Below are 23614 nucleotides of genomic sequence, written 5' to 3'. Positions count from 1 at the left end.
AAACCTGACCTGGAGTTGTTAAAGATGATTAAGACAAAAAAGTATTTGCATTTTATGAGGGACTATTTTGGGACCTCAGGGTAAAAAGTGGCATTTTTGAAGGAGCTTCAAGGTTTAAATGTTCAATAATGAATCATTTTTATGTACTTTTAACGTTTTTTTGGGTGGACGAGTTGTTCTTTCTGCGTCACCTTTTCGTCACTGATTTTGGTGGGCTTTTTGTAAATAAAATTCTATAAATTGAGATGAAATTGACGTAGTTGGGCTTTGCAAAACGTCCCATTCCGGCAACAAGGAAGCAGACGTGTGTGATTCAAAGTGCAATTGTGTCCCGCTGGGGGCAGTGTTACCACGGTAGGTGTGTTCAGTGACACCGCAGTGAACCGTAGAAGAAGAAGAAGAGCAGGCCAGTCCAATTCTCCATCTTGTGTTTAGATCTGATCAAAACATCTCAGGAATCGGCAAGGCGTACAAAGCTAACAAATTATCGCCCATCATGGGAGCCGTGCTGGGCTTGTGCTCCATGGCGAGCTGGGTAAGTAACTTAAGCTGAGTTAAGTCTAATATGATCGGTAATGTTATCGTTAATGTGTTATTTGCTGCCATGACCGAGCAATAATAACCATAACGACGTAGGCCGTGTGTTTAACTGTGACGCAGATCACAGCGCTACCAATGCCGTCAATTATTATCATATTTATCTAATATAATAATACCACTTCATTCTATTTGTAACATTCATGTTTTTTATTTCTAGATGCAGTGACTCCCTTTCACACACTACATTGTTTTGGTTTACAGTAAACGTAACAACAACAATACAGTGCTGTTATTCAGTCTTATTCTGTAAAATGACATTATTAGCTTCCTAACTGTGACCATTTGGTAAACATTAACGATGATGTCGACAAACCAGACTTTTATGACATGTAAATAAGATTGCTGCATCATTTGATAGACAGTCACGTCATACCCACTCGCTTGTTTATCATTTGTAATGCGATTACATTAATGAACGTTAATAACCACCACTTCAAATGTGCGCATTTTAACATTACTAACTTTATGTTGGTTGTTGTACCATTAAAAAATGTGCTAATATGAACATAAATGCCGTATTTCTTTATCATTTTCAAGTGTGCTGATAAATGCTGCATTGTGTCGTCTTCATTGTTTAAAAAGTATGGCAATATGAGCATAAATAAACTCAAATCAAGTATTATGGCTTCTCGATCATTCAAATGTGCTGCTATTAACTAAGTGGGTTTTGTGGTTTGCAGATTCCTTGTCTGTGCGGCAGCGCCCCCTGCCTGCTGTGTAGCTGCTGTCCGAGTGGCAACAACTCCACCGTGACTCGCCTGGTCTACGCCTTCTTCCTGATGCTGGGAGTGGGCGTGGCCTGCATCATGCTCATGCCAGGCATGGTGGGACACCTGAAGAAGGTAACACAAGTGAATATGAAACAGAAATTCCACGATAACAGAACCTACTGGTAAAGGTGGAATCGCACAGAAATAGACGGTGTAGACATTGAAAGGGTGAAGGAAAATACATTTCTGGGGATCACAATAGATGAAAATATGAGCTGGAAACCTCATATTACAAATATACAACATAAGGTGGCCAGAAATATTTCAATTTTGAACAAAGCAAAATTTGTTCTCAATCAGAAATCACTCCACACTCTTTATTGCTCTCTGGTTCTACCATATCTTACTTATTGTGTGGAAATATGGGCTAATAACTATGAAAGCAATCTTCACTCGCTAAATGTACTGCAAAAAAGGTCAGTGAGGATAATTCATAATGCCGCCTACAGAGAACATACTAACTCCTTATTTCTAAAATCACAAATACTTCAACTTGCTGATATAGTTCATCTTCAAACAGCTAAAATAATGCATAAGGCTAAAAATAAGCAATTAGCTAAAAATGTCATCCAATACTTCTCTACAAGAGAGGAGAAATATGATCTCAGGGAAGAAGTACATTTGAAACACTTCTATGCTAGGACTACGTTATGCTAGCCATAGCATTTCAGTATGTGGAATCAAACTATGGAATGGATTGAGTAAGGAAATCAAACAATGCACAACGATGAGCCAATTCAAGAAACAATACAAGCAGTTGATGTTTGCTAAATACAAGGATGAAGAGTCTTGAACCAGTCATGATGTGCTATATATATCACTATATTGACACGCACTATGGTACCCATTATGGCATTGGATGCTCATATCACCTCCTACGAGGTACCAGGTACATTATTTAAAAAAAACAAACAAAAAAAAAACCTTAAACCGTATTATGGAAAGCAGGAAGTGAACAAATGTAACAGTTAGTGATTGTAAAAGTACCAGATGGAGGGGTAGGATTTAATAAGCTTTGCGTCTTCCTACTCCTTTTGGACATGTGGAACTGGGAACTGATTATGGGATGCACTCAATTGGAATCTGATGCATGTTCAAATGAAATAAAACCATTATCATTACCAAACTGATTGTGAGAGTGAAATGCTACAACTGTGACACTGAACCTCACTCTGAATTGGTCACAGCTTCTGGAAGCATTCCGCAAGACTGAAACCCCCGTTGTAGGCTCACATTAGCTCCACGCGGTGCAGCTCCGCCTCCGACAGCCATACGGCACAACGGAAAGAATCAGTTTGGGTTCGTAGCTTTTTTCCATACACCGGATCACTCTCTGGTTAAGCTGTGGGTTTCCGCAGCCGGAGCGGAGCATGCCACTTCGAGAGTCAATGTGAGTGACACTTAGCGGCAATCTGGGCTGGATGAGGACCGGAACTGCACCGTAGTCAGTGTGAGCCCGGCGTGAGCAGGAATAAGTGTGGGGAAGTATGCCCCCAGCACGTGGCCCATCCACGCCATGCTAAAGTATGTCAGGGGAGAGATTGTGCACCGGTGACTCCACCTCTGCAGGAGCAGCAGTGCACGGAAACACATGGCAGACAAGCCTACAACATCAGCCCCCGCTGAAAGAGGCGCCTGCAACCACGCTAGCATGCTAAACTAAGCTAGCTTCCATTCAGACTCCAAGGTTCCGCCAGCTTTTGCCGGCGTTGAATCGCCATTTAAACCTGTTGAACCAACGTTCCTATCTATCAAAGTCCACCAACGAAGTCCATGCAACTCGCTTGTTTACGTTTATCATTTATACCAGGATAAGTCAGTTTCCTATGGTTGTTGTCATGCTTGTTGATGTCGTCCTTTAGATCCCAGGATTCTGCGAGGGAGGGATGGGTTCATCCATTCCTGGTGTGGAAGGTCATGTCAACTGTGATGTGCTGGTGGGCTACAAGGCTGTGTACCGCGTTTGCTTTGGAATGGCCATGTTTTTCCTTCTCTTTTCTCTGCTGATGATCAAAGTCAAGAGCAGCAAGGACCCCCGAGCTTCTCTGCACAACGGGTGAGAACAGACGCTCAAACTACCATCTACTCTCCATCGACTCTTCTTGGGCTGCAAGTTCTTATTTTTTCATAGTCGATTTATGTGGAGCCTGTTGTTTGGATTCATTTAGGGATTGAGTAGACCCGAGACCAGTGATTCTGAACCCGTGGGTTGGGTCGCGGAACAAAAAAAACTGTAATGATCTGTGCTTGTATACATACGGTATTTGGAATTTCCCGGGAAATTTTGTAAATCAAGGAACATCCTTGTCCTTTTTCAGATTTTGGCTCCTGAAGTTTGCAGCGGCTGTTGCCATCATCGTTGGGTCTTTTTTCATCGCAGAAGGTCCCTTCACAACTGGTAACTGTCAGTCTTCTCTGTTAGCTGCCTGTACGTTGTGTATCTGGACATCGGAAATCATACAGCAGCATTCAGCATAGAAATGTAACGTTACTGTAATGTTGGGTCACCAGTCCAGGGTGGAGCCCGCCTCTCACCCAAAGACAGCTGGGATAGGCTCCAGCATAGAAAACGGATATGGATAGATAGGTGTAAAATTGGGTGAGACACACAAGCACCAGACTTTATCACTAGCCACTTTTACATGAGGAGTTTTTTTTTCTTTCTGAATGGAATCTTTTCGAATGACCTTTCCGAAAGCAATGGTATACATGGAAAGGAATATTCCAATCGCGTGTCTACATGCGCTGCTGTAATCAACCAGAATAGTTAATGGGGCATGCCCAGTAAAGCGTAAACACCAACATCACGTGATACCGACTTCCTCAAGTTTTTCTTTCACTTGTTGGAATAACTCCGTATTGCCAGTTTTTCCTTCGTCCAGTCTTGAAATTTAGTTTGAATCAAAAACAAACTTTCCTTAGCAGTCCAGTGCTGATTGCTCGCCTCCATTTTTTTAAATGGAAGAACATCTGGAGCTGCGTGTTACGTCATATCTCAGCATTCGCTGAAAGAACGCACCCGGGAACAGGAAAAGATAAAGTTCAATCTTGCTAATATTTTATAATTAAGTTGGGCACATGTTTTATATAGATATGTATTTTCTTTTTTAATAAAAGTGGACTTGTGAATGGCGTATAGAAGGGTTTAGATTCTGTTCCACAGATGGCGCTAATGCACACGAAAGCTGCTTGCCAACCGCCAATAAACAACAGAAGAAGAAAAACACCACGAAGAAGAACGCAGTCTGACAACTTTCCGATTGAGTGGGTACAAGATACCTCAATCGGATTGGGGAAAGGAATATTCCACCCCTGGGAATCCCATTATATATTCTTTCGGATTGGCACTTTTCTTTCGGAATGAGGTGTATACAAAGGTTACATTCTTTCCGTTTGAGCAAATAACCCGAATGGAATTGGAATATTTGGGTCCATGTATACGTGGCTACTGAGACATCAGCCTGTAATAATACCTAACAGAGGCTACTGTTGGAGTCGTAACACACGTCAAGCTAAAACTCAACTCTGAACCCCTGATGTCACTTCCTGTCTGCCTCTCTTTGCACTGAAACACATTTAGAGCAACATGCTCGAGTCTCATTTTCTACTACATTGGGTAGTAGCAGTGGACATTTTTATTTACAGTCATTTTAGTGGGATGTAATTATAATATGGAGCATATTTTAGAAGTTTGTGAACAGGTTTCCTATGCTTGTGGCCAACCGGGCAGACCTGACACACACCCCCTCCCCGCCAACCACTTGATGGTGCAGAGATAAGATTATGCTAACATGCATAAACAAAACATTCAATGCAAGCCATGTCATTTAGATGGCACGCAAAACCTGTTTATGGGTATGCACTTTCAGCAGCACTTCCGTGAGGCAGTCATGACATTATTCACTTGTTGTCCCACATGACGCTGCGGTATAGCAGACATCACCCCTAGCTTAAATCATTCTGTTTTGGCAAGGGACCTACAAGATGTTGCACTCCAGAGAAGAAGCTCACGTTTACAAAGCATGGGCAGTGTGGGAGAGACAGCTGATTGGATGAGCAAGGGAACGGGGTGATAGGCTAGCGTGTGTGGTGAGACGTCTTGTTGAGTGTGCCGCCCCTGTGGTAAGCATAACCATGAAGACATCCAATCATTTCTGGAGTGTAAGACACACTGGTGTTTAAGCCACACCCATAAATCTATGTACAATGTATATATCAGAAAAATACATATTTGAGGACCAGCTTTCTGAACAGGAAGCCATGACTCAATATAACAGTCTGACTCCATGTAGAAGGCTAAAATCATCACACAGCAAGCTAACCAGTCCAAAGGTATAGCTAAGAAATATACAAGAAACTATATTAACTTCATCTCATAATGCATTTGGTCCCAGCAGAGCAATCATTGGCCAATGGTTGACAAGGAGGTAGGGAGGTCATAAATAACATTCATAGGACGAGCTCCGTAGAACCAGAGTATGGAGCGGCATCGAAACCAGAGGGAACTAAATGTCCCCCTCTACCTACTAAACTAAGTCACCAAGACGCGACATGCATACTACGGACGTAGTCGTAGAGCCTTGCTACTAAGCCCCGCCCCCATAATGGCGGCTGTTTCCCAGGTCATCAAGGCATTCACGTCAGTCCAGCTCAGATGGGTTTGTGTCGAATCTTCTAAAGCTCATGAAGATCTCCTGTCGTCTCCTGCAGTGTGGTTCTACATCGGGATGGCGGGGGCATTCTGCTTCATTCTTATCCAGCTGGTTTTACTCATTGACTTCGCCCACTCCTGGAACGAGTCTTGGGTGGAGAAGATGGAGGAGGGTAACTCTCGCTGCTGGTATGCAGGTATGGACCTTCACCATTTATTATTATTTACGGATGATACCACTGCTTTTTGTTCTGGAGGGAGTACAGACGAAATCATTAGAAAGGTCAGAGAAGAAATGGTCACACTAAAAAGATGGTTTGATGATAATAGATCGTCCTTGAACCTAAGTAAAACTAAAATCATGCTGTTTGCTAACAGCAGAAAGGACACGTACCAGCAAATACAAATAGACGGTGTAGACATTGAAAGGGTGAAGGAAAATACATTTCTGGGTATCACAATAGATGAAAATATGAGCTGGAAACCTCATATTACAAATATACAACATAAGGTGGCCAGAAATATTTCAATATTTGTTCTCAATCAGAAATCACTCCACACTCTTTATTGCTCTCTGGTTCTACCATATCTTACTTATTGTGTGGAAATATGGGCTAATAACTATAAAAGCAATCTTCACTCGCTAAATGTACTGCAAAAAAGGTCAGTAAGGATAATTCATAATGCCGCCTACAGAGAACATACTAACTCCTTATTTCTAAAATCACAAATACTTCAACTTGCTGATATAGTTCATCTTCAAACAGCTAAAATAATGCATAAGGCTAAAAATAAGCAATTAGCTAAAATGTCATCCAATACTTCTCTACAAGAGAGGAGAAATATGATCTCAGGGAAGAAGTACATTTGAAACACTTCTATGCTAGGACTACGTTATGCTAGCCATAGCATTTCAGTATGTGGAATCAAACTATGGAATGGATTGAGTAAGGAAATCAAACAATGACACTTACTATGGTACCCATTATGTCATTGGATGCTCATATCACCTCCTACTTCGGTACCAGGTACATTATTAAAAAAAAAACCTTAAACTGTATTATGGAAAGCAGGAAGTGAACAAATGTAACAGTTAGTGATTGTAAAAGTACCAGATGGAGGGGTAGGATTTAATAAACTTTGCGTCTTCCTACTCCTTTTGGACATGTGGAACTGGGAACTGATTATGGGATGCATTCAATTGTAATCTGATGCATGTTCAAATGAAATAAAACCATTACCATTACCATTACCATTACCAAACAAACGAGTGGAAGCTCGAAGATACGTAGAAGATGCAGTAAAGACTCTTGGCTATGTCGGCAGCACTCTTGTCCGTCACGGCCCTCAACTACGTGCTGTCTCTGGTGGCCCTGGTCCTCTTCTACGTCTACTACACCCACTCTGATGGATGCACCGAGAACAAGGTCTTCATCAGCATCAACATGCTGCTCTGCGTGGGGGCCTCCGTTACCTCCATCCTGCCTCAAATCCAGGTTGGTCCTCCCTCACATGTCAGCATCAGCAGACACTCCATAACCTTCTCCTACTGGGGTCTTCTGTGTCCTCAGGAGTCCCAGCCCAGGTCTGGCCTGCTGCAGTCCTCCGTGGTGACCTTGTACACCATGTACCTTACCTGGTCCGCCATGACCAACGAGCCTGGTAAGACCTGGGAACACAACAAGGGCGGGACCCCGTGGGAGTGTTGGCGTGTGGAGTAGAGCAAGACGTCATCAGTAGGAAGTCAGGACGCCTGAGCAGGAAACGCAAACCAGTAGGGCAGCACCTCATGTAGATATGCTAACTACAACACGGGCCACCATCTTAGCACAAAATGTCCTTGGTCGCATCCCGTTGGCGTGCTAGTACATGGAAACAGGAAGTGGAAGTCAGCGCTGTTGTCATCAGCAGTCATGCATAAAACTATTATAAATGCATAGAAATGATGCATAAAGTTTCATTTAATGCGTCATTGTTGCCAAAGACACAACATGGCGGCGAGATCAACACTAAGAGTTATTTGTTGACTTGAAACACGCTGTAGACAGGAAGTGCAACCCCAGCCTCCTGAGTATCATCGGGCTGAACGCCACCACCACCGAGAGCCAGGACCAAGTGGTTGAGTGGTGGGATGCCCAAGGCATCGTGGGATTGATCCTCTTCCTCATGTGTGTCCTGTACTCCAGGTGAGGAGGAAGACGGCGAGACCGGCGATACGATACGGCGCCGCCTTCCCACACTCACATGCTCTCTCTCTCTCTCTCCTCCCTCAGCATCCGCAACTCGTCCAACGCCCAGATGAACAAGCTGACGCTGACCAACGACGAATCGGCCCTGATCGAAGACGGGCCCCAGGGGGCGGACAGCTCGGAGGAGGACGGCGGCCTGAACCGTGCCGTGGACAACGAGAAGGATGGCGTCACCTACTCCTACTCCTTCTTCCACTTCATGCTCTTCCTGGCTTCTCTCTACATCATGATGACGCTCACCAACTGGTACAGGTACGCCCACGCACTACGCGCTACCAACGTTAGCACGCGTCAATAGAAGTAGAACCTTTTGGTTGTGCTGTGTGACAGTCCTGATTCCAACTACATGGTGATGACCAGCAAGTGGCCGTCCGTGTGGGTGAAGGTGTCGTCCAGTTGGATCTGCATGGCGCTCTACGTGTGGACGCTGGTGGCGCCTCTTGTCTTAGTCAACAGGGACTTTGACTGAGAAATGTACACACACACACACACACACGCACACACACACACACACACGCTCCCATCCTAAGCTTGACCTGGTTTCTTTGCCGTAGGTGACGTCTCTAACTGGTATTGCTTCTTCCTGTCCCTCCTCAGCACTGTTGCAGTGCTTCCTCCCATTGTACTAACAGTATGTACTTTATGGTAGTAGCAGTGTTTGTAGTACTACAGTAGTAGCATGTAATACTGTATTCACTTTGTTCTCACTAGTAAAAAGTGTTGCATGATTTTTAGCAGACATGAATTCATACATTTAATACAACTCTACAGCACAAGTGTGTGTGTGTGTGTGTGTGTGTGTGTGTGAAATGTAAAACACACACACACACACACACACACACACACACACACCTGGTTGTGCTTTTTGATGTACAATGGAAGTGTTTTGTGTTAAGTTATTTCTTGTTTCCGTTTCCACACTTGATGCTGACTTTTGACAAAGTATTCTAACTTGATGGCAGCCAAAAGTAATAAAGATGAAAAGATTTGAATTGGGCTTCTTTTTGTGTTTTGGGACAGCAACACATGTAAATATTCATATTTCATATTTATTTTTACTCCACTGGACACAATCCTATTTTACATGCTTGTCAGTGATATAGAAGTCATTTTTGTAAAAGTACACATGAAGTTATTCACTAGTCATTCAATGCAGTACAATACAAAGTCGGTTTATTGTGTCTTTTAATCATATTGTGCCTTTTTTTGTAAAGATATTCTACTTCTACAAAGCATTTTATGCTGGAACATGCACATTTCCTCATGTATCTACCTACCTACCCACCTACTTACCTACCTACCTACCTACCTACCTACATTAACTGCCAGAGACAAAAGTAACATCAAAATCCTTTTCCCGTTTTTGTTAAAAAAATAATATGGACAGAACTACCAGTTCCATTATTAGTTCCCTTTTCAGCTACTTAACAGCGGCTGCCTGCAACGTCCTTTCACCACAGAACGACAACCGGTCTTAAACTATTATTGGTGCAAAAGCAACAATGTTTTGAAAATTGACCTTTAAAGTCGGCTTTCTATTTGCTGAACAATAATGTCGCGATGGGTGTTGTGTGTTGTCGTTCCAAGCTGCTGTTTCGTGTGTGAACGCTGGAGGGCAGTCGGGTTCAGCTTGCGGGTTGGAGCGGCCGTTTGGAAGAAAAGGGAGTAGAACAAGAGTACTAAGGAAGCACTGCTGTGTGTTCACACGGGTAGCTAGTAGAGATGGGACTTTTGGCTCCTTGAGGGGAGCCGGATCTTGGTGAGCCGTTCATTTCAAAGGTTAAAAAACTGGCTCATTTGGCTCATTTTTATATTAAGTTTTAAGAAGCCAGCCTGACCTTAACTCATTTTATCTAGGAAATAATGACTGGGAGGAATGAATTTAGATATCCCACCAATAGGAGTTAGAATTATTCTGAAATACTGTTTATAATCTTTTAAAGTCTGATCTTGATTCATTGTAAATGTGTTCACCGTTGCTGCTGCTGCTGCTCTCCAAGGCATTCACGTGTTTCTGTGTTGTTGGATTTTTTTTAGTTTTTTTACTGGCGCACTCACGTGAAGGCACCGTGCAGCACGTGGCGTGATGCTATTTGCAAATCTAATAAGCACCGTGCCGCTGGGCTGCCCTCCACGTGTAACTGGGGGGGACGGTTCCCAGCTGCGACTCGGTTCCCCAGGTTCATATTAATGAGCCGTTCAAAAGAACCGGTTTGTTCGTGAACGTCACAACACTAGTAGCCTGGTCTGCCGCAGGACAGGAAGTGTCTTATGTTGGTTTTGAAAACAGCCAACTGACTACAGCCATCCTGACTACATTTATTTATTCAGCCGCCGCTACAATAGTAAGGCAGAGTGACTGAGGCTCAGTAACTTAAATCAGATGACTTGTTTTGAAATAGTAACGCGTTAGATTACTTGTTGCTGAAAAGTAAGTAACGGGTGACTGACATCACTGGACAGGTCAATCACCGTTCAGCTTGAATGAGCTTCTCTGCAAAAAAACAATTTTCATTTTTGTTTGGTGAAAATTTGGTGTTTTTGCTGAAACCACCCTATGATCTACTGCCGGTTTATAAAGACCCAAAAAGGCTAGAAGCAAACTCCTTCTTACTGATGAGTTTTACATAGTTTCAATGTTTATGAAGTCCTAAAATGTTCAGCAAAAGTGCCCCCAAACTCAGCAGTATGGAGTTCATTCGATCTTAAAGCGCATGATGCGCTGCTACGCCAGTATGACCATACTGCTATGAATTCTGCTACATTTTAACTGAATCCATTTTTGTCATAAGAAATGAGCTAAATGACTGAAGTGCAAGTGGCAGCATTTTGATGGTGAGAAACACCCTTATATTATAGATTATACAATATTTAGGTTTTTTTTTTTTTACATGTACAAATGAGTCAAGCACCTTTCCAAATGAAAGCAGTAGTCACTATTTATTGAAATGTACATTTTGCATATCCATGTCATGTAAACTTTACAACACAACAGAATCAACACTACAAAAGAAATGGAGTAACAAAATGAAATCTTTTTGAAGAAAGTGTTATTTATGATTTCTATTTAGATATTTTTGTTAGGCTTCGTGTACAGTCAGCTTTATTCCAGATGCCAATGTTAGCAAGCAAACATGTGATCAGGACCTTAAGGAATGTTGCTAATGACAAATCATAAAAGAATAAATGAAGACTACAGTCCAGAAGTATTTACAGTCTGTTTAGGTCTTCTTTCCTTTCTCACCGTACTACAATCTGTACGTAAAACACAGCACCGCCATAAAAAGCATCCATATCAAAACCAGGACGTAATAAAAAGAATGAAATAAAGCAAACATGGCAGGAAATGTTTCCCTTTATAACCGTAAGATTCATTCCACACAGAACTCTGCAGCCAGGACGCCATCATCTTGGAATTGAGTAAACGAGGCAGGGCTGTGTTGCGATGTTCCAAAGCTAAAATGCATGGTATTGTGTGAAAGGGGACAAAGCGCAGCCGGAGGGAAAGCGTGAGAAGTTTTCTGCTCACATGGCGTCCATCTGTGGTGAGTCGGGGCTGAGTTCACACAGGTAGAAAAGGGTCTCCTCGCTGGCCTCCGCCTCCGTCAGAGGTTCCAGGCGGATGAGGGAGCTGCGACCGAGCCGCTTACGTTCCACGCCGCCATCCAGCAGGTCCGAGGGGGGTTCCGGACCCGTGGAGGCGGTGGAAGTGGAGGGGGGCAGCTGTGTGCCGCTGCCGCCGCCCAGGTCCACCTCAGCGGGGCCAACGCAGCCGTCCAGGAAGGCCAGCAGGGGGCAGGAGGTGTACTGGATTAACTGCTTGTCTAATCAAACACAGCAAAGAAGATTGAAATATGGCACCCAATTAATTATGACTGCAGCTGGTACTTTCCATTTGTGTACTAATCCATCCCAAAATATGCTGAATGGGCGACATGTCGGGTGAGTATGCTACACTGAATGTTTTCATCTTCCAGGAATTGTGTACAGTCCTGCAATGCGGGGCCGTGCATTATCATGCCATCAATAGAATCAAATGTGTTGTGGGGTGACAGTGAGGTTATGCTAATAGTGAGGTTATGCTAATAGTGAGGTTATGCTATAGTGAGGTTATGTTACAGTGAGGTTATGCTACAGTGAGGTTATGCCAATAGTGAGGTTATGCTAATAGTGAGGTTATGCTAATAGTGAGGTTATGCTACAGTGAGGTTATGCTACAGTGAGGTTATGCTACAGTGAGGTTATGCCAATAGTGGGTTTATGCTACAGTGAGGTTATGCTACAGTGAGGTTATGCTAATAGTGAGATTATGCTACAGTGAGGTTATGCTACAGTGAGGTTATGCCAATAGTGGGTTTATGCTACAGTGAGGTTATGCTACAGTGAGGTTATGCTAATAGTGAGGTTATGCTAATAGTGAGGTTATGCTACAGTGACGTTATGCTACAGTGACGTTATGCTACAGTGAGGTTATGCTATAGTGAGGTTATGCTATAGTGAGGTTATGCTACAGTGAGGTTATGCCAATAGTGGGTTTATGCTACAGTGAGGTTATGCCAATAGTGGGTTTATGCTACAGTGAGGTTATGCTACAGTGAGGTTATGCTACAGTGAGGTTATGCTAATAGTGAGGTTATGCTACAGTGAGGTTATGCTACAGTGAGGTTATGCCAATAGTGGGTTTATGCTACAGTGAGGTTATGCTACAGTGAGGTTATGCTAATAGTGAGGTTATGCTACAGTGACGTTATGCTATAGTGAGGTTATGCTACAGTGAGGTTATGCCAATAGTGGGTTTATGCTACAGTGAGGTTATGCCAATAGTGGGTTTATGCTACAGTGAGGTTATGCTACAGTGGGTTTATGCTACAGTGAGGTTATGCTACAGTGAGGTTATGCTACAGTGAGGTTATGCTATAGTGAGGTTATGCTATAGTGAGGTTATGCCAATAGTGGGTTTATGCTACAGTGAGGTTATGCCAATAGTGGGTTTATGCTACAGTGACGTTATGCTACAGTGACGTTATGCTACAGTGACGTTATGCTACAGTGAGGTTATGCTATGGGCAGCAAACAAGGTGAACGTTACGGCAAATTTATGGCTAAATCCTGATCTGGTGACATATCTTTTACTTCAAAACTACTATTGTTGAAATACGTCAGTCAGTGACGAAACAATAACTCTTTTTTTTTTTGGCAGGCCAATCACAAGCTTTCACCGCACTCACAACCCACTGATAACAGTCTGACCCATGGTGTCATCTTCCTCTGAAAATTTAACTCCTCACACAGTAACTTAACACTCAAAGATATGTCTGAGAAATACGACATTGAAATGAAACATACCCCCCCCCCCCCAAAAAAAAGAAAAAACAACAACAACAGTTTTTTCCATAGTACATTGTGTCTGAGCAAAGCATTCATTGGGACAATGCAAAGACGTTAGCCTCCCTCTGGTGGACAGAGACAGCATTACAGTGCCATCCATCCATTGACTATGCTGATTGTCCTCCAATGAAATGCTTTGCTCAAACAAAATGCATTAGTGAAAACTTTACTATGTTTTTTTTATCCTGTTTAAACTCGTATCAGTACATGTTTGTGTATTTATGAGGTATACATTTTGAGTGTTAAGTTGCTGTGTGATGAGTTGTAAGATGACAACATTCATATCACAGTCATATTGAGTAAGGACCTTGTGCAATTTTCAATTGGTTTTTCACAGCTCATGATTGGCTCTGCAATTTACGGGTATTGGTTGGTTGTGGTAACTAACCAATACCCGCCAATACCAACTTGGTCATTTTAGAGTCATTCTGGGTGAAAATGTGTCATTTGCATACTCCATCAAAAGTGTGACATCCTTCATGTCTTTCATTCCAGTCTGAAATTCCATTTCCGCCCTCCTAGCGCCATGAGGCGTTCAGGCGCACTCGCAATTGTGAGTTAGGTGCTAATTGTTTGGGAACCTCGGCACCACAGACGGTCATGCTATTGGACTGAAGGCCAACGTGAGCACTCACCCGCGTTGTCTTCCAGCTGCTTGCAGCGGTTCATCTGTGCTTGGCCTTCTTTTGACGGCACGTTCTCCTGAAAACAGACATTTGAGTTACATGACAAGAGAGCATAACATTCTACATATTCCAATAGTCCATATTCCTAAATATTCAGAAAAAACTCAAATGTTTTCCAGACTGCTAATTGGTGACACACTGCATCATGATGCCTTCAATGTCCAGATACTGTACACAATCACAGTGGTTTATGCTGCATGCTCATTCCAAAAAGGGGACCTACGTATTATGCTCATTCTTCAACCCTTTGTATTGAGATGTAGACTCCTATAGAGCAGCTACACACAATAACCAGCACAAAAAGCTTTCTAGATCTTTTAGAATCCGCACCTATTCCAGCTGTGTTTCCTTGGATTTGCAAAACGTGGTTAACTGATCATCGTGACAGGCCTACTTGTCTTGATGAAACTCCTTTGAGATGTTGGCTGTGTGGCATTATTTATTGTTAGGAGTATATTGTTTAGTATTATTGTCCTGTTGAAAGATGAAGCAACTCCCCAGTCTGAGGTCAAGTGTGGTGTGGAGCAGGTTTTCATCCCAGAAGTGGAAGATAGATGAAAAAAATGAATGCAGGAATATACACACACATCCAAGGGGTCACTTGGACAACGATGGACCCCACCTCTCACCCGAAGACAGCTGGGATAGGCTCCAGCATGCCTGTGACCCTCGTGAGGATAAGCGGTAGAAAATGCAATTCCTTCACAGTTGTTCAATGGGATTCAGGTCTGGGCTATCCCAGCTGTCTTCTGGTGAGAGGCGGGGTACACCCTGGACTGGTGGCCAGCCAATCACAGGGCACATATAGACAAACAACCATTCACACTCACATTCATACCTATGGACAATTTGGAGTGGCCAATTAACCTAGCATGTTTTTGGAATGTGGGAGGAAACCGGAGTACCCGGAGAAAACCCACGCATGCACGGGGAGAACATGCAAACTCCACACAGAGACGGCCGAGGGTGGAATCGAACTAGGTGTCAGTAATAACTGCTCATCATGACATAATGGAGTCAAAATAAGTTATCCTCCCATTTTGTGTGGAAGTGGTAAGTTTTCAGCTTTTTAATTTGTCCGTTTTCCGTCACTCATATGCCGCGATGCCTCGTCATTTCTTCTTTTTTAATTAAAAATATGTTTGCAAACATGCCAAAAATGTTTTTTTATGTTGTCATTATGGGATGTTGTGTACAACTTTGAGGAGAACACTTTTTTTGCATTTTGGAATAAGGCTGTAACATAGAAAGTGTGTAAGCGGTGAAGTACTGTGACTACTTTCCGAGTGTACTATATGCAGTAAGCATAGTGTACATGTCATTTTTACCTCCAAGGCATCCGCGCCAAATTGTTTCCCATAAAGCATGGCCTGAAAATCCTCCAGACTGCAGTCAATGCTGTCCAGATAGTCCATCAGATCCATCCTGACAATACACCAGGCATGACATGAAGGGGTGTGTCCACAGTCAAAATAAACTGCTGACAGACATGCATGCCCACATGCTAACACACACACACACACACACCATCTTCTGTACAATGCTGATCTCACACGGCAACCAAACACTGACAGTAACAGTGGAACCTTGGTTAGTGTATTAATTACTACTATTACTTAATTACTGGTAAGTGTTCATTGAGTCTTTTTAGTCATCTTTTATATCCATCTAGAATTATTTTACGCATGTAAAACTATAAAAACAGGTTTTCTGTTGACATTTTTGAGAGTCGACTGCTGATGACATCACAGACGGGCTACGTAGCTTGCCATTTTGTCAGCAAGTTATGCTAACAAGGGCCTTTGTAATAAAAATAGATTACATTAAAAAGACAGTTGGACTCATGCAGCGCATTAACAACAAGACATGTGATATATTATACGTACGCAAACGGAGGCCGAACAGCACGCTAAAAAAGTCATCAATAATGCCGCGTCCATAAAAGACCCTAAATATGCTTGTCACGCTCCTTAAAAATGTTTTAAATTCTGTTGGCCACAGTATGCAGTATTGTACGGTACATGCCGTTACACAACATCATGCCTTGCCAAAGCATCTTCCTGCTCCATGATGTTGACAGAATTGACTATATGTAAATAATAACAGCACAGCACTGTCAACTTACTTGCCCAGCAGGTTGATGTTCTGTGAAAAGGCGCCATTCTCCTTCAGTATGGAGTCCATCAACTTGACGGGGTCTTCCAGACTCAGGCCTGAAGTTTTATTGAGCTGAAGAGCGCTGCTGGTTGCTCTGCTGCTGTCCAACATGTTGTTCCTCGGCTCTTCCACCTGCTCGGCCTCTTCTGTGCTCGTTGTGCTGGCCTCCGCCTCGACAGCCAGCACGGTGGCGGGGCCGGGGCCCGCATCCACTTCCACTATTTCCACATCCCTGAGAAAGTGTCAAACATGCTTTCACGCTGGGATGTCATCGAATCAGGACGGGACTGCTATTGTGGTACGTCAGTGCCGCGTTCCAACAGATACACGTCACAGCGTTTACAACATTTTGTTTTCCTTCTCTTGAATTAAAACAGAAAAAAACATAATTTGGGGAAATAGCTAGGGCCCGAAATAGCCATGTCCAGCCAAGTAGTACAAAAACTAAACCAAGCCAAGACTAAACCAATCAATCTAATGTCGTGATTTTTATGAATACACTGATCCTTCACCCTCCCCACAAAGTCAGCAGTGTGAACCACGGCACTCAAATGGCACAGAGAAGACTGATATGATATGATTATGTTCAAACAGTCACGTTCATGAAAGCACCATTGACTCACCCTGGCTCGTTGGTTCTGGGAGACCAGTCTGTGACCTCGGTTTCGTTCTCTGTCAGGTCACAGATGATAACATCGTCTTTCACGCTATTCAGACTGCTGACGGGTGACTGAAAAGGTCAGAGAGTGCAGAACTTCAACATCACTTGGGCACACCAGCAGAAAAATGACATCAATATTTAGTAGATCTCCCTCACGCTTCCGATGGCTTCCAAGGAGGGTTTGGTTACTCGTTACTGACCTGCTCCACACACACTTCATCGTAGATCTCATGAATATATTTGGGCTTCTTTCCATTGCTGTTCATGAGAATTGGCCTGCCAAAAACAGTGATGATCAGCTCTTACAGTATACATACCGGATTTTCTGGACTATAAGTCGCACTGGAGTATAAGTCACATTTTTTGCGGGTAATTTATTTTACAAACTACTTGACCAAAACCTTACATCCTCTTGGAAGGCAAGTTCTAACAATAAAAGAATAGAGAACAGGCTGAATAGATGTAAGATATGCTAACACAATGCTTATTCAGCTACACAAAAAATAAACATGAACAGAAAAGGTGTCCAGTGTTTATGTAACATAAACACTTTTTCATTTTAAAGTTGCAGCAACAGCCAATCCATGAAAATACGATATATATGTACACTTACATACAGTATCTCATCCAGTTACACATTTCAACACTGACCTTTTGCGTTTTAAATTCAAGATGTGGTTGTTCTGTACCAATGTAACGATGAAATGGATCAGCTACAAAACAAAAGGGAGGGTTACAGAGTGTTACAAACGTAGGTAGTAGAGCTACTGCATACTTCCCAACTGACCTTCTTGATAAGTTGTTGCTGGTGGGCGTGCTTCTGTCTCAGATCCGAGATCTCTGTCCACAACGCTTCATTCTCCCTAAAGCATACGGTGAGTTAGCTTGCATTTATTGTACATTTCTAAGAAATGTGAACTGTCAAGTTCCTCAGGTACAATATTGAGAAAAGCAACAAGCATGGATATGAAAACAAAAATGTTAGCCAGACTGAAATACCTCATTTGCTACCAATATGGTGGTCTAATTTTTTTTTTTTTTAAATGTTCAACTCTCACCTCGAAATGTGTTAGGATATCAATAAAAACTCACTGTGCAAAATTTTGAATTTTTTCTACAATATTTAGAGGTTGCTCAAGGCCTCTGAATATTTCCAGAATTGCTCGTTTTTGAGGAAATTGTACCATTTTAAGAATGCAAAGCAAAATAAAACAAAACATTACCTTTATTGACTAGTCACTGTGACAAAGTGGTAACCAGCAAAATACAAGTAAATGACATCATTGAAACAAAGGATGAGATGTTTCCATCTCAAATAATGAAAATCAGTGACCATAGTATAATCTAAGCCAGGGGTGCTCACACTTTTTCAGCATGCGAGCTACTTTTAAAATGACCGAGTCAAAATGATCTACCCACTACAAAAATGCAGAACATCTATTTATTTTCAAATGTATTGAGGATTATTTGTACGTACAATGTATGTTGATGTACCTTACATAACCAAATGAGCCAATATTGCAAAACACACATAATTAACTATTAACATTTTTTGTAATTACCTCCACATTACTCCACATTTCCCTTCTTTGGTACTGCGATGGTAGAATGGCATATGAGGCAAACGCACTTCGAAAAAGACATTGTGAAAAAAAAGTCCACCTCCCATTCCGTATGGAAGTGATATGTTTTTGCCTTTTTACTTGGTCCAGCTCCTTCACTCATTTTAGTGACCATAAACTTTAGCGAGGGCTTGAAATCTGACGCAATTCGCCGACTAGCTTAGCACTTTGCATCGTTGTTTACGCATGAGCGGTGACCTAAAGGTCAAAATTCAGTTGTCATCTGACTGGTTGTCCTGTATGTCAATCAAGTAACGGGGATGGATGATAGGCTGACATCGTAAGTTCTGCTGCACTTAGAGACGTTGTTTGATTTGATTGGTCGCCCGAAGGGCAACATTCAGTTGTCATCTGAATGGCTGCCCTGTATATCAATCAAGTGACGGCATTGATGCGAGAATGATATTTTTTTAATGTCACGCCGCGATCGACCAGCGATCGACCAGTACCACCTCCGCGATCGACCGGTAGCTCGCGATCGACTTAATGAGCACCCCTGATCTAAGCAATAATGCGATTGAACTGTTGTCACTCATATTTACTATTTAGGTCACATATTCTGCATCATAATAAGAAACAGCTTAAAACGTATATGTTGAACTGAATATTAAACTAATTAATGTAAAACTATAGTAATATTGCCAAATGCAGGAAGTTCTGAGCCATCCCAAACTTCTTTCAGGGCTCACTTCCAAGCCTCGTTATCTGAAACTTTGGCATGGTTTAACACGAGAATACAACATTCTAACTACATTAATATGGCTTTATAGCCCAAGAACACAATATTCTATATGCCTTGAAGAATTGAGGGGGATGGCTTTTGAAAAATGGCAGGGATTGAATTAGTTAATGAAATGCAAGGATAGTAGTGATACAGTTAGAAAAAAAAAACAAGTGTTTTCTCCGACAGCACCCCCGCTCTGCCAAGAAGTTCAAGTTCATTTTACTTGACTTTTTATACAGTGCCAGGTTACAATAATGTAAAAATAGCATCCATATAGAACAGGTCTATAAATTAGTTTGTAAAGCCAATTAAATACAGTGGAATCTTGGTTAGCATCATAAATCCATTTCACAAAGTCTGACTCTAACCAAATATATTTTTATATGATTTTAGATGTTACTTGCTATTTGAAACAGTGCTATGAAAAAGTTTCAGAAGAACCATTGATTTATGAAGTGTCGAGGAGAGCAGTCTGTGTCGCTCTGTCCCCGCCCCCGACTGCTGAACACCAGTCACTCATTGGCTAATCCGGGCATGCACTGCAGTCTCATGAAGAAACGCAGCTTTCTGATATCATGTTTTAATTGTTCCGAAATACAAATATTTAAAAAATATTTGTTCAAATTAATTATTGATTAAAAAGTAATTATTCGTGCCGTTAAGAATACCGCATTCGGGTTCGGCTCCACCCCAAATGCACACTTGTTGTGATTGGATCATCTACAGTCAGCTATGTCACCTGCGTGCGTGCATCGTGTTTGTGGACCCCGCACCCCCCAAAAAAGCCGTAAACTGAGGAGATATCGTGTGTTTGACTTCCCGGAGGCTGCACCGACCTCTTCAGTGTTGCCAGCCTGACATCGATGTTCTCCTGCTTGCTGTGAACACTCTGAACAGTCGCCAAGATCTTGGACAGGTCTCCTTGTCGGATCGTATTCTCCTCAGGCCGAGTGTTGGAGACCTGGAAGACAGAATTTGTTGAGTAAAAACAAACATATTTGTTTAATGGTTAAAGCCTCAATACAGTAGATTATAGACAGTTACAGGAGCATGTACAGTATAGGCCAAAAGTTTGGACAGACACAATATAATGTGACAAAAAATTCCACTCAGTAACCCTGACAAGGCACACCTGTGAAGATCATTGAGACAACACCAAGGCGTTGCAGCGCTATCAAAAAATTATAAGACATAAAATAATCTAAAAATCTAAAATATAAGATGTATTTAGGGCCACACATATTGGAATGACGAGACCAACATTCATTCATTCATTCATTTTCTACCGCTTTTCCTCACGAGGGTCGCGGGGGTTGCTGGAGCCTATCCCAGCTGTCTTTGGGAGAGATGCGGGGTACACCCTGGATTGGTGCCCAGCCAATCACAGGGCATAGATATAGACAAACAACCATTCACACTCACATTCATACCTATGGACAATTTGGAGTGGCCAATTAACCTAGCATGTTTTTGGAATGTGGGAGGAAACCGGAGTACCCGGAGAAAACCCACGCATGCACGGGGAGAACGTGCAAACTCCACACAGAGATGGCCGAGGGTGGAATTGAACCCTGGTCTCCTAGCTGCTAGCTAACTAGACCGCCGTGCCGCCCAAGAGACCAACATTGAGTATTTGAATAAGACGATCATGGACAGTGGAACTTCACCTTCCGCTTGATGTTTTCCAGAAGGTCATCCTGTCCTTGTTGGAAAAAAGCATGCTGAAACTCCACAGGGCCGTCTCTCTCCTGCTTGACAATGCCTTGCTCAGGGTGCATCACTTTACGGAATCCATCTGCAAGAATTATGATGTGTACAATTAATGACAGGTCTGGTATTATTGACGGCTGTGCAATGTACATTGCCTAGAGAAAGTATTACTGCCCCTGTCTAATACATTTGGGTTGATGAGTTCAGCTTGCTGATTATTAACATTACCACATGGGGGCTGTGACATTCGGCTTGGGAAGCAGTTTTTCCCCCCTCCTTCATTTTGTTATGTTACCTGGCATTACTCCTTACGAGGCTCCACTCTTTTGTTCTTCCTGGCTCTCAACAAAGGCAGTCGCATCTTTCCCCTCTCTTGTCCCGTATCTTCCCTGTTTTGCTTCTATGTCTTGTTTTAGTTGTGTATCATGCTTTTAAAAGCCTCTCTCCGCAATGCTCTTTAAATCTGAATCACGGAATTGATCGACTGGTCTCTCCATGCATTTGACAAGATCTTCTCAACGAGAAGCTCGGTCACCAACGGGTACATGATGGACAGTCGGGGGAAGTGGAAGGTCATGTGTCTGTCAAGTTGCCTTTCCGTGGAGGACATTGAAGACGCTTACTTATCCGTTTGGATTATGCACTGCCCTGGTGTATCGCAAAATTCGGAACACGGAAGCAGTCATGATTGATACGGTGGGTAAAGTTAGCACTTGGACTGTGATATGAATCAGAACAAGTAAAACATCTTGGAGAAGTTTTCGGCTTTGCAAAGGCAAATGATTAAATTGAGAGACCAGAATAAACAAACAGGGTGGCCTGGTCTATTGGAATGTGGTCACTCACTAGCCCACACTAACCCAAACAATATGCTTAATCTGGATTTGAGTTTACCCTCCCCCACGGCTAACCAAGGTCGTGTTGTGACAACAACTTCTCCCAATAGATTACTGCAGCGGGATGCTCTGACCCTCCATTATTTCTTCACGGACACCTGTTGTTTTGTTTCTCCTTTGTGGGCCCACCACAGATGTCTCCATGGCAACTGCAGTCTTACGACAATGACACCATGCGAATTGAGCACCAAGACTGGGCACCTGACGGGGGAACGTCGCAGGCACGCGCATTTGCACTCACACCCCCTCCTCATCCAACACCTTCACCGCTATAATTTAATTTATCATGTGATTAATTTAGTTAGATAACTCTCAGCACGTTTCAATCTACACCCCTTTGGAAAATGTGTAAAAAAATGAATATTTTCCAGATGGACTGCATGTCCATAGAAATACAAGTCAAAGTAAAAGGCACGTGTTTACACTGTCTCAAAATATGAAATAGAATTCCAGTGTACAGTGGACTCTATAAATTAAAAATGCCCCATTTTCCAACCAGACTTCTGAAAAACTTCACTTAGAAAGTTGCACCAGACTTTGTTATAGTTTATAGTTTATACAAGCGTCATTCTATATGATGTTACTTCAGACATCACCTCATGAAACTATTTGTGATTTGTGATGTTGTGTTCGTGATGTCATGGATGGGTTTTGACTAATTCCTGACACATGTCTCCAACAGGCTGCTCAGTACAAGATGGCTGAATGGTGCTGTTCACCATTTAGTCAAATGTCATTCAGACCATGTACAAGTGCAGGCTTACACATGTTGAGCTGCCTGATGAAGCTGGCCATGTTGTTGTGCTTGAAGAACTTGGGGAGAATCTCCTTGGCAAAGCGCTGCTCATCCAGCACCAGGAAACTATTGCCCTCCTAAAAAAGCAAAGCAGATGCATCATGATTCTCCTGATATCAGTTATTATGATAAATGTCACAAGGAACTCAGGTCACAAGGTGTTTTGGGACTGGATATCCTTAATGGCTACTCATTGTGCAAGTTTGGCTAGCAGCTAAAACCAAATGAGATTTAACGTTGAACAATTTTACAAGAATTTTGCGAGTGAACATATTAATAAAGGCCTGAATGCAAATAGCAACGGCTAAGTTGACACAAGGCTCATCAGCGTCACTGATGGCTGGTTTGTGTTAGCTTATCTGGCATGCAAATGTTATGTCCACGTTTCGCATTACCTGACTCCAACATATAAGTTCGTTGGTGTCCGCATCTTCCACCAGCGTCCACAGCTTGGTGAGGAAACCTGGGACGTTCGAGTTGTGTTTCATCTCAAAAGCACAGAAACATTGACAAGCAATCCGCGACGTTTTCTCTGGCTTCGAATGCTAATAGTCACAGCAATGTGTCTGATGTTGTGGATACTCATACAACTTCCGGTTGCAGTGGTCGCCGCTGATTGGCCAAACACTCGTTTTACGTAACTCCCCTCGCTCACGTGGACTCCCTCATTTTTTTTTAGCAGTGATGAATATGTGCCTTTCCAC

At 42.6% G+C, this 23614-nt stretch overlaps 2 protein-coding genes across 2 annotated transcripts; one reads left to right on the top strand and one right to left on the bottom strand.

Annotated features, from left to right (window-relative positions):
* The first annotated feature begins 366 nt into the window (after positions 1-366).
* serinc1 (serine incorporator 1) lies at positions 367-9262 on the top strand. Its single transcript, XM_058088658.1, has 10 exons — positions 367-535; positions 1281-1442; positions 3233-3426; positions 3689-3768; positions 6081-6218; positions 7348-7517; positions 7593-7683; positions 8066-8207; positions 8295-8522; positions 8601-9262. The coding sequence occupies exons 1-10, from the start codon at positions 497-499 to the stop codon at positions 8737-8739; spliced, it is 1383 nt and encodes a 460-aa protein (XP_057944641.1). The 5' UTR covers positions 367-496; the 3' UTR covers positions 8740-9262.
* Positions 9263-11183: 1921 nt separating this feature from the next.
* On the bottom strand, positions 11184-23520 carry hsf2 (heat shock transcription factor 2). The gene is made up of 12 exons (XM_058083194.1): positions 23306-23520; positions 22879-22987; positions 21176-21303; positions 20345-20469; positions 17950-18025; positions 17814-17875; positions 17363-17438; positions 17125-17231; positions 16470-16733; positions 15673-15769; positions 14294-14360; positions 11184-12094 (listed from the first exon to the last, which is right to left on the bottom strand). Exons 1-12 carry the CDS (start codon positions 23396-23398, stop codon positions 11796-11798), a joined length of 1503 nt encoding a protein of 500 aa, XP_057939177.1. The 5' UTR covers positions 23399-23520; the 3' UTR covers positions 11184-11795.
* Between the last annotated feature and the right edge of the window lie 94 nt (positions 23521-23614).

This window comes from Doryrhamphus excisus, chromosome 1 (assembly GCF_030265055.1).
Source record: "Doryrhamphus excisus isolate RoL2022-K1 chromosome 1, RoL_Dexc_1.0, whole genome shotgun sequence".
NCBI classification, from domain to species: Eukaryota; Metazoa; Chordata; class Actinopteri; order Syngnathiformes; family Syngnathidae; genus Doryrhamphus; species Doryrhamphus excisus.
The sequence above is the reverse complement of the archived record's forward strand: the minus strand, read 5'-3'. Positions and strand labels throughout refer to the sequence as shown.